The 18,688-nt window shown below is 44.3% G+C and overlaps 1 protein-coding gene across 3 annotated transcripts; it reads left to right on the forward strand.

Annotated features, from left to right (window-relative positions):
* Positions 1-1,648: 1,648 nt before the first annotated feature.
* Positions 1,649-18,390, forward strand: csrnp3 (cysteine-serine-rich nuclear protein 3). Of its 3 annotated transcripts, XM_058081908.2 has the most exons (6): positions 1,760-1,908; positions 2,302-2,345; positions 11,340-11,509; positions 12,717-12,976; positions 14,135-14,431; positions 14,781-18,390. In XM_058081908.2, exons 3-6 carry the CDS (start codon positions 11,359-11,361, stop codon positions 15,756-15,758), a joined length of 1,686 nt encoding a protein of 561 aa, XP_057937891.2. In that variant the 5' UTR covers positions 1,760-1,908; positions 2,302-2,345; positions 11,340-11,358; the 3' UTR covers positions 15,759-18,390. The 3 variants fall into 3 exon arrangements, with proteins under 3 accessions (XP_057937890.2, XP_057937891.2, XP_078651336.1); XM_058081907.2 differs by lacking the exon at positions 2,302-2,345 and having other exon boundaries at positions 1,649-1,908; XM_078795210.1 differs by lacking the exons at positions 1,760-1,908; positions 2,302-2,345 and adding an exon at positions 9,532-9,780.
* The last annotated feature ends 298 nt before the right edge of the window (positions 18,391-18,688 follow it).

Below are 18,688 nucleotides of genomic sequence, written 5' to 3' on the forward strand. Positions count from 1 at the left end.
AACTACTCCCTACAGAGAGCAGCACAAACTGGGTCTAACAAGGACAGAAAAAGGAGACAAATATCAGAAAGTCGTTTAAGACAAAGACGCCTCACAGGTCCTCACCTGGCAGCTGCACTAAATCTAAATAGTAGCCGTCAAACACCAGTGTCAGCATCAACAGTGAAGTGGCCACTTCAGGATGCTGAACTTCATGGCAGGCTTGCCAAGAAAAAGCCATATCTCAGACTGGCCCAAAAAAATTCCAAGTGATCCCAAACCTTTGAGCAGTAGTGTAGGTTTCCCAATTCATTTAATAACAAACTGTATTTAATTTGTACTTGATTTACATTTTTTATGTTTCCACATATTTTTTCATATGTTTATTTTTGCATTGTATTATGTCTGTTTATTGAAGGAAATGGCTAATCCACACCTAATGGGGGCATCAAATGCATTAATGGCACCCTACAGGATGTTTTTCAGGAACAAAGAAAGCCATGTCTGCTTGGTGTTTAACAATTCCATAATGTGACCAAAGGGGGGCAGTATAATTCAGTAATTTAGGTCAAAAGAGGTGACACGTGAAAGGCATGGCACGTGATCATTTGAAACAATTGTGCATTTTAATATCCACAATGAGAACAGCTGCCTTCTTAATATTAATGTTCAGCACTGATTTACACTATCAGAGAGGTACAATATAGTACCATTTTTGTATTTTGCACTGGTGTACATCACGGCTGTTATTATTTTCATACACTTGTTTATCACACCTAATTTAATGACCCCACCGCGAAAAATGGGGTTCAATACTAAAAATTAATGATTTTCTTATTTATGACCTTCTAAATTTGTTTTTAACAACGCTTGTAGACAGGAAATAACACCTTTATAGTCACCTTTACACTCTTTGTTTACACCACATGTCGAAAGTCCTCTTAGGAGGCTACTGCGCCTCTGAAGGGACAGAAAAGATGGCCGCCCCTAGCTACCAAGCTAGGTAACGAGATGTAACTAGTTGGCCTTCAAAGTATTAATTTTATATCTAATACAGTGTTTGAAATGGAGGGGGAAGAAGCCAGAATACGAAGACAATATTTCAATCACTTGAAATAACACCCTTACACTACTATTAGACTTTGTTTGTACAATATGTGAACAGGCTACTGGATCACTAAAGGGACATGAAAGATGGCCGCCGCTAACCACTGTACGAGCTAACGAGGTATAACTAGTTAGCCTCCAAAGTATTATTTCTAAACGTAACACAGGCTTTGGAATGGAGTGGGACAGGAAGACAAAGAGTACGAAGGCAAAAATTTAATGGCAGGTGTACTTTTTCCACTTTATCACGCCGGACTATCAGACTGCAACTAGTTATGATAAAATAATATAAGCTAATGTGAGTGGCGTTTACCCATGCACGTGCCTTACAAACGCTACTGTGAAAATATCGATGCTTCCGATACCAGATATTTATAAGATCTAAATCTAAATATCGATATTTTTGATACTCAGTGATTGAGGTCATGGAACATAACTGATTATTGATACCTTGAATTTACCCGACACATTACAAGTATCAGCCCGAAAGTGACTCAGTATCGTCTGAGTAATTGCATTATTGACAGCTCGCTTTGCGCCGGTGCACAAAAGCGTGCAAAGGCTCTGCGGCTGATTCCTGGTGTTTGAGCCCTGATTGGACGCAGGGAGTCACGTTGGCCGCCAGCCTGTCAGTCTGATGCCGCACCATTGTTCCCAGCCCTCCTTCCGGCTGACTGGAAGAAGGCTCGGTAGCGTCGACCGGAGCGCCGGTCCGTCCAGCAGCATCGGGGAGCTCGGATGGTGCCACTGCAGCCCGCTGGTGGTTGTGCGTGGAGCGGAGGGAGGGGCCTTGATTTCATTGTCTACACGGCGACGTGAATGGTGAGTGTGAGCAGACAATGAGCAAGTTTGTTTGCATATCGCGCACATGATGATTCACACCTCGCACGGCTGTTTGTGTTCGTGAATGCATCACATGCATCCATCAAGATGTGATACCACCTTCTTTGTGCTGCTACATCAGCGTGGCTCTAATAATTGGGGGGGGGGGGGCACGTGTGTGTCACGTGACACAATCCCGGCTCCAGTAAGGCGGTGTGGTTCCCTGCAGAGTCCACTGCAGTACAGGAAGTCTAGCACCCTCCCCAGCACCATGCATCCCTCATCCATGGCAAACTTCCCTTCATTGTGCTGTCTTACATCAGCTTGCATGCCGTATGTTACGTAACCTGCTGCAGAAGCTCAGTCTTTTTATGACGTCTCCATCTTCCACAGGACCCCACAAGCAGGAAGCCGCAGTCTAATATCTTTCCTTAAAGGTAAGCTTTGCTTTATGTTGGAAAGACACACACACACACACACACGCACACAACTGTTGCTACGACGCCTGGCTGATAACACAACGCCATGGCCAAAGTCAACACAGATATCTGCACCAGCCTCACTGGAGACATCCTCTCATGCCATCTTCTCAGGTGGCACCTCGCTTTTCTTCACTGTCGCCTTCCAAAATGGCCAACAAAAACCAAAACAGCATTTTTTCCCCACAGGAAGTCATGTTAGTCTCATTCGTTTTTTTGAGCGCACTAGAAACCTTATCAGACACCTGAAACGGGTCATACTGGCTACTCGGAGCGTGTGCCGGAATACAGTGCACCTTTCTGGGCCACAGCAGGTGGCTCCTCCCCCTCTATACTCTACTTCTCCCGGTAGTAGTCATTTGCAAGTAGTCATGTCATGATAATTCATTAGGACTTATCCTCATTTCTTCCAGTTCTTCTTACATCCGAGTGGATACAATCTTTGATTCAATCAAAATTTTAATGACTTATCAGTACAGTGTTATGTTGTTGTGATATTAATGTTTTTATAGCATGTTTTGCCCTTTTCATTAGCGTTAACATTGACCTACCGCTATCATACCAGCTAAATGTTTAGCATTGCTAATGTTAGCATATCTAACAGCATTTTTAGCATTGCTTTACGTTGCGTTACATTAGCATAGTAACATTTAAGCTGCTGCAGAAACCAATATTAACACTTAGTGCTATGATGTTAGGCGTTAGCATGGTACAACAGGTGTGCACAAACTATTCTTACATCTTAAATGTAAAAAAAAGGAGATATAAAAAAGTTAACAGTACCATATCGATCTTGAGAAGCAGAAAGATGGTTGGCATAAGGATATAAATGTCTAAATGAGCAAAAATGCAAATATAAGGCATTCAGAAAACACATTGAAAGACGGATTTATGTATGTAGTATTCCACCTAGTCACTATCCATGGTCTGGTCTTACTTTCTCTTATTATATCTACTATATTGGGCAATAGGAGTGTAAAGGTGGCTATAGGGGTGTTATTTCATGTGTAGAGGACTCTAATCATGTTAAAAAGGCATATTTAGAAGGTAGTAAACAGACTTTCTCCGCTTAAAAAGTCTTACTTCCTCTTATGATGTCTACTATATTGGATAATAGGAGTGTGAAGGTGACTATAGGGGTGCTATATCACGGATTTCTCAGCTATTTTTAATGTTATTGGGTTTATCGGTATGACGTCCCGCATATTGGCCTGATAATTATCGAACTGACTTACCAAAATGCTGTGTATTCTTCCACGGGGCAGTTGCATTTTCTACTTGTTTTGCAGCGTGTTCTACTGTATAACATGAGTTCCAAAGCAGTAGATGCTGTGATTGAGTGTGATGGGAGTGCCGGCTGTGATAAAAGTGGAATCTACGTGAGTACTTTAAGGGTAATATGAACACGCTAAAGGTGCATTTATGAATCCTTCACATTTTCATTGGCACATTTTTAGAGAAGATGAAAGTGAATGAGGATGGCCCCCATGGTCTAATAAAATGGCATTGTTTTACCTTTAGAAATATGACATTCATAACCACGATGGAGCTTGTATAGAAACACTAAGGCCCCCCCAGCCTGTGTGTGTGTGTGGATGAGATGTTTTGGCAGTAGAGTTTTTCTGCCAGTAAGCCTGCTTTGTCAACTTTGTGATAAGACATGGGGGGGGGGCATTGCTAAATGAGAACAAGGAGCATGAATAATGTAAACTAGGGAGGCTATGCAGTATTGTGATTGACATGAGGCTTCCTGATAATAAGCTGTGATTGGTATTAGAGGGAATCAATCGTAAGTGCAACCATGGAATGGCTTTGTACTGGAGCCATCCTCTTGCTGCCTCATTATCTGCACTTATAAACATTTGGATTAGATTACAATAATTATTGACAAAAAGTTTGCCAGAGACCTCACACCCGCTGCTGCTGCACGTGTGCCCGAATACAGTGCACCTTGCTGGGCCACAGCAGGTGGCTCCTCCCCCTCTATACTCTGCTTCTCCTGGTAGTAGTCATGTCATGATGTTTCATTAGGACGCATCAACAGGTACACTTGGTCAAATTCTAATTTCTTGTGACCTCCAGGTGTGCACAAACTACACTAACATCTACATTTGAATTGGTTATCAGTATCACCGTAAGTTAAGCCTGTAAAGTTTTTTTGTGTGGTGATATGAATGTTTTTATAGCCATTTTCATTGGTGTCAACATTGACAGACACCAACCGCTATCATGCTAGATTTAGCATGCTAACATTAGGATTGCCAACATCCCAACATTGGCATGGTAACATTTTAGCTGTTTTCATGAGCGGCAGCCTATATAAACACTCAGTACTCTCATATTAGGTGTTAGCATGTTACTGCTAGCATGCTAATACTAGCATAGCAGCATTTTCAGGCATTTTTGTGTTGCCATTGTCAGACACTTGCAATGCTCTACCATGCAATGTATTGCATCGTAATGTGAGCATGTTAGCATGATGATGTTAGCACAGTAGTATTTTAGCAGTTTTCATGAGTAGAGACTTATATCAACACAGTGCTATCATGTTAGGTGTTAGCATGCTAGTGCTAGCGTGCTAATATGAGCATAGTAGCATTTTTGCCATTTTCGTTGGTATTGCCATTGGCAGAAACTTAGCACTGCCATGCTAGGTTTTACATGCTAACGTTAGAATTGCTAACATTAGCTTAGTAACATGTTAGCCGTTTTCATGAGCAGAAACCTATATAAACACTTAGTGCTATCATGTTAGGTGTGCTAGCATGCTAATATTAGCATAGGAGTTTTTTTTTTAAATTACATATTTTTTAAATAACGTACACAGACACTTTACTTCATTTCACTTTACTGTACCATGCTGGGTGTTGCATGGTAAAGTTAGCATGATAGCCTGACAATGTCCGCCATGCCAATGCCATTTTCATAGTGCTAGATTCATTCATTCATTCATACATAAAATGTAATTATTTTAAATCAGATGTATTGTGAGCCGAGTGTCCCGTCACCCCCCCTATACTGGACACCCCTGACGGATGATGTAAAGATACATCCTTTGTTGTGCTGCTTGGTTTTCTTTATTGGGAAGAAATGCGTGGTGTGTAGCTGCAGGAGGGAGGCTGCGGCGCCCATCCACCCCCCACCCCCCCACCCGCTTCCCACTACCACCGTCGGCACACTGCTCCCCCCACCCCCTCCTTTGAATGTGTGCGGAGCAGGATCAGTCTGCAGCCTGAGGCGAGTGCGCGCCAGCAAACGTACAGAGAACATGTGAAGCCTCATTTGCATGAATGTGTAGACGTGGCAAACATTTCCAGAGATGGATTCCTTTTGTGTGTAATTGCAGAATGGACGTGTGTCTTTTTCACAGCTGGACTGACGCTGAAAACCACAATTTCACGTGGTGTGACATCTATGATGTGATAGCATGCATTCATAGCAGGCCTTTTGCCACTTTACCACAGCTGTACTTACTAATTTCATCATTTCTTTATCCATTGTCTTAATTTTTGGAATGAATATATAATTAGTGTATGCTGGGGATGGGGGGGGGGTCCACTGACATCATCTGTTGCCGTATAATAATCCACGCTCCCCGGGGAGTCCAGCTGAGACCCCTCTATCTCCATGACCTCCTCCTCCACCTCCGAGCTCCATGCAGGTGGTGAACGAGCGACAACGCGGCCTCACGCAGGCTTTCGGGGTTTTGTCATCAAGGTCCTGTGATAATAGAAAACAGGAAAACAGCATTTGTAATATTTTGTCATTGGTAGAATTAAAGTGTAGAACTATGAAGGTACCAAAAACATGCTAGGTTAATTAGCGACTCCAAATTGTCCATAGGTATGAATGTGAGTGTCAATGGTTGTTTGTCTATATGTGCCCTGTGATTGGCTGGCGACCAGTCCAGGGTGTACCCCGCCTCTCACCCTAAGACAGCTGGGATAGGCTCCAGCACCCCCCGCGACCTTTGTGAGGATAAGCGGTAGAGAATGAATGAATGAATGAATGTAATTTTGTGAATTCTTTTTTTTTATTCTTAAAAAATTGTATTAATCACACAATAAAAGAAAATGAACTGGGTAATTTAATGAATATGTGCTCACAGCAAACCATAAACCGTTCTTGGAGGTTTTTTAGATGCCTTTTTAGTGGAAATAGGTGTATTCCATTACAACCAAATGGACAAAATACTGCAAGTATGAATGTACCTGTTACTCCACACTTACAGCATAGATAGAAAAACCATAAAACCTTGTTGGAGCTTTTTGGAGGTGTATTAATCTGTGGAATAGGTGTGTCCCATTTCAAGCATTAATTAGCCGTTAGTTTTAGCTGTCTTTACAATGTACAGGAAAGAGAGAGATGTGTGTTGTCTATGAACAAAATGCCAAAAAAAAGTGTGTTTTTCCTGAAGTACTGTGTTAGAGAGTAGGATGACAAACGGGGGCTTTTGGCTTGCTTAAATCTAATTTGGTGCGGTCGCGGGTCTGAGCCACCCCTGCATGTGCTGCATAACATAACACCAGGTATGTTTTTGTATTCCTAGACAGCTTTTAATATTTGACTTGTTGCTGATTACAATCATGTTTCCCAATCATGCACCACACTGAGAGACGGCCGAGGCTTTTGCATATGACCTCATTGTGAATGCTGCCATAGCTTGCTGGCAGATGATTTCTGTCTTCATGGTTTTGGAACGTGGAATGGGAATGTAGGTCATGCCAGGCGTGCAAGTGCAGTGCTCCTGTCTTACGTAATAGGATGGAATACGTCCATGTATGCCGCCTTCCAGGGACGGCATGAGGACAAACTGATTAGACGCCAAGATATAAGTGTAGTTTGTGCACACCTGGAGGTAAGAAGGACTGGAACCAATTCAGATTTGACCAGGTGTACCAGTTGATAAGTCCTTATCAAATATAATATTACTACTACCAGGAGAAGCAGAGTGTAAAGGGGATGGCGCCACCTGTTGTGGCCCAGCAAGGTGCACTGTATTCGGGCACACGCTCCAAGCAGCTGCTGTGACGACACGGAGGTCTCTGGCAAACCTTTTTCAAACACGGTGGTGCTGGCATTTCAGGTGGCCTATAAGGTTTTTTGGGAGCTCCATCTGACCCCCCCCCCCCCCCCCCCCCCGCCCCACATCACAGACCATTTGGTACAACTAGCATGCCTCAGAAAGTGGCACCAAAATTCTAGACCAAAAGTCAGTGATATGCTGGTATGGGATCACCATATCAACACCAGTGAAGGTCTTCTTCCAGTAGCTTGACTTGCTCTTTGCTCTTCGTGGTACATCTCTAGCTTGGAAATCATCTTGGCGCATTTCCTCTGCATGGCCTCCTTGGCAAACTGCATATTTCAGAAGCATTTAGGAGAAGAGACTGAACATCTTAAATAAAACATTCATGTCCCTTGTTTCCGTGATTTGGCCTTTTCAAGTCTGCTGTATTTTCAAATGTTGCCAGGTAGGCTTGGAATTGTCCACAATGAAGGATAAAAGAGGATAAAGTGAGGGGTCTAAAAATGAGCATCATGACTCGGCCTGTGTTGTTTGCTAACTTGCTAACTACCTGTGAGACATGTTTTTTTGTCCTGGTGGGTCTCTGGTACGACTCCATGTGACTGCTGTGTGTGTGTGTGAGTGACGGGAAGAAAAGCTTGGGCTGGGTCGGCAGGAAGTAGTTGAGCACCACCTGTTGGTTTACATGTAATACACGTCTAGATCCTGAATTTAAGATTGGGCCATTATTTTATTATTTATTTTATTTTATTATTAAAAAAAAACAATATACTGTTAGAAATCCCCCAGTTTTCATTTTTTAAGTTGTTTGTTACAGGCAGCAACTTATTTTGTTGGATGGTCCTTGAATGCACCATACAGTGCTGCGCAGATAGATGGCTTTACTGTGTTCTTTCTCCCCATATTTGCTCCCACAAGCTGATATTATGTGGGAATACATAAGGGAAGGATTTGATGACCTTATTGGGGCCTAATTTGCTTATTTGTTCTGTTCATCAAGTTCATTCATGATGGCACACTGCCTGTTAGCACACACGTTAAACAGAAACGTTATAAATCTTCCCTCTGAAAAACAACGTCCAGGGAGGTCCTGGTGGATGGTGGCTCTGCATTCATTTAGTGCTTGAAATGTGATGTTTTCACACAATACATCATAAATAAGACCAATTAGATGGCAGCGCCACCCTGGACAGTTAGTCAACAACGAAACGAGAGCTGTGCAAGTAGTGAACGATTCGTTCAAAACCCGGGAGTGTTTAACTGATTCGTCACTCATGGGTACGGGTCTCTGTCAAGTCGTTCATGTCAATCCCTGATACAGCTAGCTGAATTAAAATGTGAAGTCAGGCAACATTTCAGGGCGTGTTTGAATGTGGGAGAAGTCGGAACTATGAGTGAGTGGGTGAGTCTAATGAATCCTATGTGAGAGGGGCTTGGAGTGATGGATGCTCTTTAACAATGAATCCTTGTTAAATGGCGTTTCAATAAAGAGTGCAAGAATTATTGCGTCCACCGGGTGTCGCCAAACAGCAGCCATAAAACGCCAGTCCGCAAATGAAAAATCATTGTTGTGTGTACGTATATATATATATGTATATATGTATTATAATAATATTATGACCTTAGTATTCCCATAATATGACTTTATTCCCGTAATAGGATGACTTTATTCTTGTAATATGATGACTTTATTCCCATATTATTCCCATAATATGACTTTATATTTGTAATATGATGACCTTAGTCCCATAACATGATGATTTAATTCCCATAATATGATGACCATATTCCCATAATATGATGACCTTATGTCCATAGGAAGTTTGAGATGGCGTTGTTATGATGATGATTATGTGGCGTCAGAGGTTCCCCTCCTCCCGTGGCATGAACCCCCCCAAACCTTTCTTCCAAAGCCACCTCCTCATCCATTTTGCTGACATTTCCCCCCTCCTGCTACCTCCACCCCCCATCACCAGTGCCCCCCTCCCCTGTTGGTAAAAATATCTGCAGCCAGCAGGAGAGGAGGTGCTGCGCCTGCTTCACTCTCTCTGCATGGCTCGCTCTCAGACAAGCCACCCATGTGACTATGTGACTTGTCAGGCTGGCGGTGCCCCCATTCAGCCTCCATCCTTGCCTCCTTGCCTCCTTGCCTCCTAGCAGCAGCTAATGAGTCTTTGTGCGGATGGACGAAGTGACATTGTGACAGAGAGGGGAAAAGATCTCATCTTCTTAATAAAGTATCCATGATGGAGGAGGGGGGGGCAGCCAGTGGAGTGAGACCAACATGGGACGCTCCTCATCCATCACGCTGCTTTTTTAAACGTGCTGTGAGCAGAAGGTGAAAGGAGTCAGGACGGGAAGCAGGTCAGTCGTTCCCGGGAAGGGGGGGGGGGATTTCTACTATCCATTCTATGTATCCTATCCATTCTATCTATGCACAGTGGTGATGATGTAGCTTGTCACATGGGAACATGGTAATTGCCATCGCCATGGAAACCACTTTTACTATCACAGCCTCATGCAGCCTAAAAACACACACACATCCATCTATCCGTCCATCCATCCTTCCTCTGGTGATGGATGATGTCCACCCCACCTAGCACAATCAGGGTTTGTGGTGGTTCTCCAGAACCCCACGGAACAATGCTGTGTGTCTTGGTGGAGGTTCTCCTATCGGCTCCTGTTCTCCTGTCAGGCGTGATGTCTCCCAGGAAGCGTTTGCATGCCGGATGAGCGTAGAGCGGCGAGCGGAGCTCATGAAACGCCGCTCTGACAGATAGATAGGATGAGGCTCAATCCTCCAATCAACGCAAGGCAAGAAAGCAGCATACTGACGATGACGGTTGAAATGAGCGGAGATGGCGTTTACCACGTCCATTTGCAACATGGATGCCGTGTGCAGAGAAAACACCTCCTGATGATTTCCCGGCGTATTCACGCTGAAGCCAAAGGCCACGTCTTTGCTTTCATTCATCCTTCCTCTCACTAACCTCCATGACTCACCCCGGCAGCTCGCCCTCGACACCTCAACACTTTTGTCTTGCTAGATGCCTTGCTCATTTGTTGCCAAATGACATTCTTACAATGACAAATGAAAACTCACTGGACACCACTGCAGTACTTGATTTAACATTTTCCTAATAAATAAATAATTTTCATACATTTATATACATACAGTTCATCTAACTTTCCAAAAACGCCAACTTTATTTGTTGTCTGTCTCATAAATGTTTTTCATATTTCAACTCTATGCGACCAGGATGATTTTTCTCATAACGTTACATTCATCTCCCAAAATCACTACTTTGGTCTTGTCAGAATACATGATATACGTATGTCATATATTCATATATGACATATATAGAATACATCTCGTATTTTGACTTTATTCTCACAAAATCACAGCTGGGTTGTCCTTTTCTGCTGTTTCATGATTATAAGCATTATGTATGATATGTCGACTTCCTTGTCATTCTCACTTTATTCCCATCAGAGATTTTTCCATTGCTGCCATTTTTTTTGTTTTCATAAAAAAATGCAAAATAGGCACAGAGCCCCCCCATTGACTATTGTACCCGATTACATAAAACATGCACTTTTTGTACTGCATTACAGTGCATAAGACGTATGTCATTTTCCTGCATGATATTATGATATGATGTTATATGACATGACATGGATGGAGTAGACCTTTCCAAAATGCAAGAAGATGATTTCCTCAGCAGAAGAATGAAGTGAACTTCCTGTACGTGGAGGATGTACTAATGAATGGCGTCGGCTGCCTTTGTGCAAGATGATGACTTGGCGAGGGAGAGTGGAGCGTTACGTGTGTGTGCTGCTAATTGAGCGTGTGTAGGAATTGGGCAGGCCCTTAAAGTGGATATGAAATAATTCACGGCCCCGGCTGTGTCTTTGTGTTTCAGGTGCAGATGTGTCAAGGCCATGAGCGGAATACTGAAGAGAAAATTCGAGGAGGTGGAGGCCTCCTCCTCCCCGTGCTCGTCCTTAAGGGAGTCTGATGATGAAGTATCCTGCAGCGAGAGCGGGAATAGCAGCGACAGCGTCAACCCGTCCGCCGCTGGTCCTTTCATGCGTGAGTGTCATTCACGTGCACGAAGGAATGTTTCCTGGCTCACCTTCCATGGCATCGCTTCGCCTCTCTGATGGCTGGTCAGATGCGAAGCGATGCTTCCTTCCTCGTCTTACCATTCCAAGGCAGGATGAAATACTCTCACATCAACATGAAGGCAAAAAGCATAAAACACGTTATCATATTTATGTCTAATATGACTCATTTTCTCTTCTTCTGTCTACTAAATACATATATGGGAATAGGAGTGTGTGACTATAGGGGTGTTATTTCATGTCCTGAGGGCTCTAATCACGTTAAAAAATTTACATTAAGTCCTCGTTTATGACTATTCACTCCTTCATTTCACCATAGTCACTGCATTTCCACAAAGTGGGATACAATATTGCCAAATGCAATATTTTCATAGTTATATTGCATAGAAAACCTGTTTACAACCTTCTAAATATGCTTTTTAACATTATTAGACAACCCTAGTCATGAAATAAAAGCCCTATAGTCACCTGTTTACGACCCTCTAAGTACAGTTTTCTGACATTATTAGAGCCCTCAAGACATTAAATAACACCCCATAGTCACCTTTACACCCCCATTACCCAATATAGGAAACATTCATTCATTTGTGCCAATCACAGGGCACATATAGACAAACAACCATTCACACTCACATTCATACCTATGGACAATTTGGAGTGGCCAATGAAGCTAACATTTTGTTGGAATGGGGGAGGAAGCCGGAGTCCCCAGAGAAAACCCACACATGCACGGGGAGAACATGCAAACTCTGAGGATGGAATTGAACTCAGGTCTCCTAGCTGTGAGGCCCGTGCGCTAACCACTCGAACGCCATGCAGCCCATATAGTAAACAGAAGAAGAGAAATAGAACATATTAGACATAGAAAACCTGTTTACAACGCTCTAAGTATAGTTTAGGACATTATTAGAGACATCTAGACATGAACTAACACCCCTATAGTCATCTTTAAATTCCTATTACCCAATATAGTAGACAGAAGAAGAGAAAATAAGACATATTAGACATAAATAACATAACATAGACTCACGTTTTTGTCTGTACAGGGTGCTTCCTTGCTCCTGCTTGGGCTGTGTCGCAGTAAATGTGTTCCCTTGGAAACTTTAGCGAGGAGACGAGTGCCTGTCTCATTGAACAGTGATAAACAAGATCTACCCTGACTTTCTCCACTGCAGCCGGTTCCATCCTGAAGCGGGAGAAGCGCGTCTGCACGCGGCGGGTGCGCTTTGAAAAGGTGACAGTGTACTACTTCAGCCGGCGCCAGGGCTTCACCAGCGTGCCCAGCCAGGGCGGCAGCACCCTGGGCATGTCCAACAGGCACAGCTGGGTCAAGCAGTACTCGCTCGGGGAGTTCGCCATGGAGCAGGAGAGGCTGCACAGAGACATGCTGAGAGACCACCTCAAGGAGGAGAAGCTCAACTCCATCAAGCTCAAGGTACACTTGCCCCACCCTCCGCTTTCCTACCCCTTCATTTCACCATTTCACTGACAAAGATCAAAAAACAGTCACTGGTCGCAGACCTGACCACGACAAGTCAACTGTCCTAAAGTAGCATTCAATATTCATCAAAATGTTTAATATTATTAGAGCACTAGAGCAGAAATAACACCCCTATAGTCACCTTTACACACCCATTAGCCAATAAAGTAGACAGAATAAGAGAACATAAGACATAAGATGTAACACGCCTGTTGACAATCTTCTAAATACACTTTTTAAACATTATTAAAGCCCTCAAGAAGTGAAATAACACCCCTATAGCCACCTTTACACACCCATTAGCCAATAAAGTAGACAGAATAAGAGAACATAAGACATATAATATGTAACACTCCTGTTGACAATCTTAAAAAAAATTATTAAAGCCCTCAAGAAGTGACATAACACCCCTATAGTCACCTTTACACTAGAATATAGTGGCCAACTTAGAACATTACATTCACAATCACACAATTCTGCCTCGTATTTGTATGTGACTTCATTTAGTCAGATAATTTAGACATTTTTATGCGTGGAAATGCTTCATTTAGGCCAGCAATAAGAACAATTTGCTTAATTATACATACCTTCTACTAATTATAGGCTTAATTATCAAGCACCCATACAGCCAGGGATGGCTGTGGTGGGATGCACTTCAACTGTGATACCTAATGTGACCACTAGATGTTCTCCTAACCTCAATAGGCCATGGACAGGAAATGCTGTGGAGAGTAGATAGTGCTTCTTGTGGAGGTGGGACACTGTAACACCGTCTACAGCGTGTGTGTGGTTTATTTCTTCATAGAACACACACAACTCATATTTGTCTCCTTGCTGCTTCCTACTGAGCACAGGGTGGCGTTCAAGAGTCAGGAATCTGTGCTTACTTTATTGAGTACGGCTGCAAAGAGGTTTGCCAAGGAAAGTGAGAAACATGATTGAGTTGAAGAAGGAAGTAGGGAAGTTCCTAGTGGCCACAGGTTGCAGGGGGAACATTTTAAGGGAGCCCCATAACAGGAAGTGATTGGACCTGCTGGAAGAGATGAGGCATACAGCTTTAAGCAGTACCAGTGTGGTGTTTAAAATGTAACAACGTCATGCCTTCATTCCAAGTTGACCAAGAACGGCACAGTGGAGTCCGAGGAGGCCAACACGCTGACGGCGGAGGACATTTCCGACGACGACATCGACCTGGACAACACGGAAGTGGACGAGTACTTCTTCCTGCAGCCGCTCACCACCAAAAAGAGGCGGGCCCTGCTCCGCTCCTCCGGAGTCAAGAAGATCGACGTGGAGGAGAAGCATGAGCTTCGGGCCATCCGAATGTCCCGGGAGGACTGCGGCTGCGATTGCAGAGTCTTCTGTGAGCCCGAGACCTGCGCCTGCAGCAATGCAGGAATCAAGTGCCAGGTGGGTCCCCTCGTGTCCTCACCATGCCTTGCTTCCACCATGCCTTGCTTCCATCGTGCCTTACTTCCACCATGCCTTGCTTCCACCATGCCTTGTTTCTATCATGCCTTACTTCCACCATGCCTTGCTTCCGCCATGCCTTGCTTCCACCATGCCTTGCTTCCACCATGCCTTGCTTCCATCATGCCTTGTTTCTATCATGCCTTGCTTCTATCATGCCTGGAAGCAGGATTCCTTATTTACCAAATGGAATGGAATTTCATCTATGCCTACAACATGGGCGTGTTTGTCCCAAAAGCATGGCCGTCCGTGTTTGTGTGCTGACAGGAAGTGGCGTGTGTGCCCGCAGGTGGACCGTATGTCCTTCCCGTGCGGCTGCAGCAAGGAAGGCTGCAGCAACTCCAGCGGCAGAGTGGAGTTTAATCCCATCCGCGTTCGGACACACTTCCTGCACACCATCATGAAGCTGGAACTGGAGAAGAGTCGCGAGCAGGAGCAAGCGTCCCCCTCCAACGGTTGCCACGGCAACGACAGCACCACCGCTAACCCTCTGGTTCCATCTCAGCACAGGCTGGACTTCGCGCTGCCGGACGCCGTTCCCCAAAGCGGCGTTCACCTGCAGACGTCGGACGAGATGGAGGCGCCGCTGGAGGAGGATGAGGAGGATGAAGATGAGGAGGAAGAGGAGGAGGAGGAGGAGGAGGAAGAGGAGAATGAGGACGAGGAGGACAGCAGTAGCGTTTTCAGCGGGATTTCGGACTCCAGCACTCAGAGTTTAGCCAACAGTGACTCCGAGGAGGATGAGGAGGAGGAAGACGAGGAGAGGTCAGACACGTGCCCCACGGAGGCGCCCTTGACGTCCGTGTTGTGTTACGACAACCACGTGAACGGAAGCACTTATTTAATCAACTCCTCCCCCGCTGACTACTATCAGCTGGGGACCCCTAGCTCCGCCCCAAACGGCCAAAGCAGCCAGTCGGGCGAGCCCTTCGGGGGCACCTTAGCATTCCCGGAGCCAATCAGCAACCCCCAAAGCCAGGAGGGCGTCTTCCCCAATCAGGACCAATACTCAACACATTGTAATCTGAGTACTAATGTATCCCATTACACCACCCCCGACCAGGACCAGCCGTCCCAAGCGGACTTTGCAGACCCGCCCCAGAACCAGACGCAGTTTCACAACTACCTGAACAACAACGTCCCCTTCAGCCCCTGCGGCTCGTGTGCGAGCGCCGAGCTGCCGCCGCCGCCACCCAACGTCAACGCACGTCCCGACCTCAGCTTGCTCGCCAGCGGCACCAAGAACCTGTCCTTACCCGCCCTGTGATGGGGACGCCGGAAACCGCATCCTAACGACCACGCCCACTCTTTCATTCTTGGCCTTCCGCTTCCTCTCACCTTCAAACCATCAGCGACATCACACCTTTCATCATGGGATCAATCACGTGGATCAATACATCCTGGAAGCAGTACTCTATGTGTACTCTATCAACTTTTCTATGTCTGTGTGTCAAATGTGTGCAGAAAGGATTACTGTTGCTTTATTATTGCTTAGGAATTCTGCGTATACGTATATATATATTGTCAAAGTTTTGATAATACGCATGCTCTCTTTGGGAATGGCAGGGGAACAAAATGCTATTGTTTTATAGAAGAGAAAAAAATGTACACATCCTGTACCTTGCGCTTGTTTTTGCTGACTCTTCTATGCTTTTCTATGATTTGGAAAGCATGAGAAAGCCTGAGTTTGTATGTTTGGGGAAAAAAAGGTCAGATTGTACCCGAAAGCCGAGGCCCAAAGGCACGCGCATCTCTTATCAACACAGGTGGTCCTCCGCTGAGTCAAACAACGCATCACATACAAGACATGACGGTCCCACATCACCCTGTAACAGCTTGTTACAGACTGGGAAACTTTATTTATTTCATTCAGGAGAATTAGCGTTCAATCATCTTTATGAGGGTGGACGATAATTATCACAGCCATGGGAAGGAATTATGACGTCATACAATAACCAATCATTTCCAAAAAGTGCTCTAATGAAAATATCGCATCTTTGGCCAAAGACAGCAGCTTCTTTTTCCTAAAACATTGACATGTTTGGCCGAAAACATTGGCATCTTCGGTCAGAAACATTGGCATCTTTGGCCGAAAACATTGGCATCTTTGGCCGAAAACACTGGCATCTTTGGCCAAAAACACTGGCAACTTTGGCCGAAAACACTGGCAACTTTGGCCGAAAACACTGGCAACTTTGGCCGAAAACACTGGTAACTTTGGCCGAAAACACTGGCAACTTTGGCCGAAAACACTGGTAACTTTGGCCGAAAACACTGGCAACTTTGGCCAAAAACACTGGTAACTTTGGCCAAAAAACACTGGTAACTTTGGCCCAAAACACTGGCAACTTTGGCCCAAAACACTGGCAACTTTGGCCCAAAACACTGGCAACTTTGGCTAAAAACAAAATCGCGATTAACTTTTTACTCCTTCCTGTGACATTAACAGCCAACGTAACTTCTCTTGAGCTCACTCGTAAACAAAGATTCACTGTAAGAGGAAAGTCGTTCCATGATGATGGGAAAAACAAACACGTTTGCCAGGGTTTGAAAAGTGCTAACGTTTGCCAGAGACCTCCGTGGCATCACAGCGGCTTCTCGGAGCGTGTGCCCGAATACAGTGCACTTTGCTGGGCCACAGCAGGTGTCTCCTCCCCCTCTATACTCTGCTTCTCCTGGTAGTAGTCATGTCATGATGTTTCATTAGGACAAATCAACACATCCAATTTTGTTTCGGTCCTTCTTACCTCCAGATATGCACTAACTACACTTCCATCTACATCTAAAAAGTAGACATAAAAGTGTTATCGGTAGCAGAAAGTTATATTTCTCTAAACTCTGTCGCCAACACAGGTATTGCTAGGTGTGTCTCCTCTGTTCATTTTCACTTCCATGGTCATGGCTTTCCTTTTCTTTGGCGCACTGCTGCTCGGGAGACGTCATGAAGAGTAAAAAGTCAACTAAAAAGTACTGTTTTTCCGCCGTGCGTCTGAGCAGGCACACCGTGTACAGTATTCTTCCGCCGTCATGCGCTGCACTAGTCCTTAGGTCTTTGATGAATTTATGGGAACGCTGTCAACAGAGGACCACCTGTACTTGAATGGTGTAAACCAGATAAGTGTTCCTTCAATACAGGGAAATAAAATACGAACTAGCACTTTGAAATGTCTAACACACAACATGCTTAGTGAGAACCACGTCATCGAGTACTTGCTGATTCCAGAGTGTTGTGCTTTGAATGGCAAGGAAAGGGAAATTGGTGCGCTCATGTTTATTTACGTGACGCCGCCACAGCTAGCATGTTGCGTGCAATAGCCAATAATTGTGTTGATGTTTGCGCTAAACTATTGCCATGACTGACGTGAAAAGGATGACAATCACAACTTGGAATGAGATGATTGATGGGAATGAATGACACGTTAGCCAATACCAGCCATTGGAAATGGAATATGCACACCAGTGCCGTCCTACTGGACTTGTACTGGTTCTATGGAGCAGCTTGGACCTTGGTTGTGTGTGTGTTTTCAGGCCAAGCCCTTCTTGTGCAGATTTCTTTTGCCAAAGCTTCCGCGTGAGGGCTGACACTCTGCTGATGTTGCGTCTTTCATTTTGCAGTATTTATTATGGATGATATATTGAAACGTGTATTTATTGTGGTAAGTCGATAGTTGATATCTTAAACATTTTTGAAATGCCGATTGTGAGTTGTAAAGCTTCATGTGCCTGGATTTTTATTTGGGATATTTTAGATTTTGTGAAATGCAAATGTTTTGCACAATGTGATACATTTTATGTGTTTGCTTTTTAACCGTAGACGGAAATCTGCTTGCTTTATTTTCTACATGCTTTTGAAATAAATGTCATTTGGTCTTCATCATGACGTCACTGCGAGGGTGACTCACCTGACGGCAGTCTAAAGCGCCCTCTAGCGACCACTTTCGGGACTGGCAAGTACACCTTCCATATTGAAGATGTGCGATACCGCATGGTACTTCCACATCATGGGTCTGCTCAACTTTAAAAAGTAGTGGAGTTCCTACCATAGCATAAAAAACACGTTATTTTGGATAGATTCAAATGATTAAGCGCTACTATAAAAATGAAACTTTCAGAATTCACACATTGCTCCGTTCACGAATGACGTCAGTCACTCCATTAGCACTACTGCTAGCTTTGTTTACACACTGCGCAAAGAGG

This window comes from Doryrhamphus excisus, linkage group LG12 (genome assembly GCF_037039965.1).
Source record: "Doryrhamphus excisus strain RoL-2023G ecotype Guam linkage group LG12, RoL_Dexc_Guam_v1.1, whole genome shotgun sequence".
Lineage (NCBI taxonomy): Eukaryota > Metazoa > Chordata > Actinopteri > Syngnathiformes > Syngnathidae > Doryrhamphus > Doryrhamphus excisus.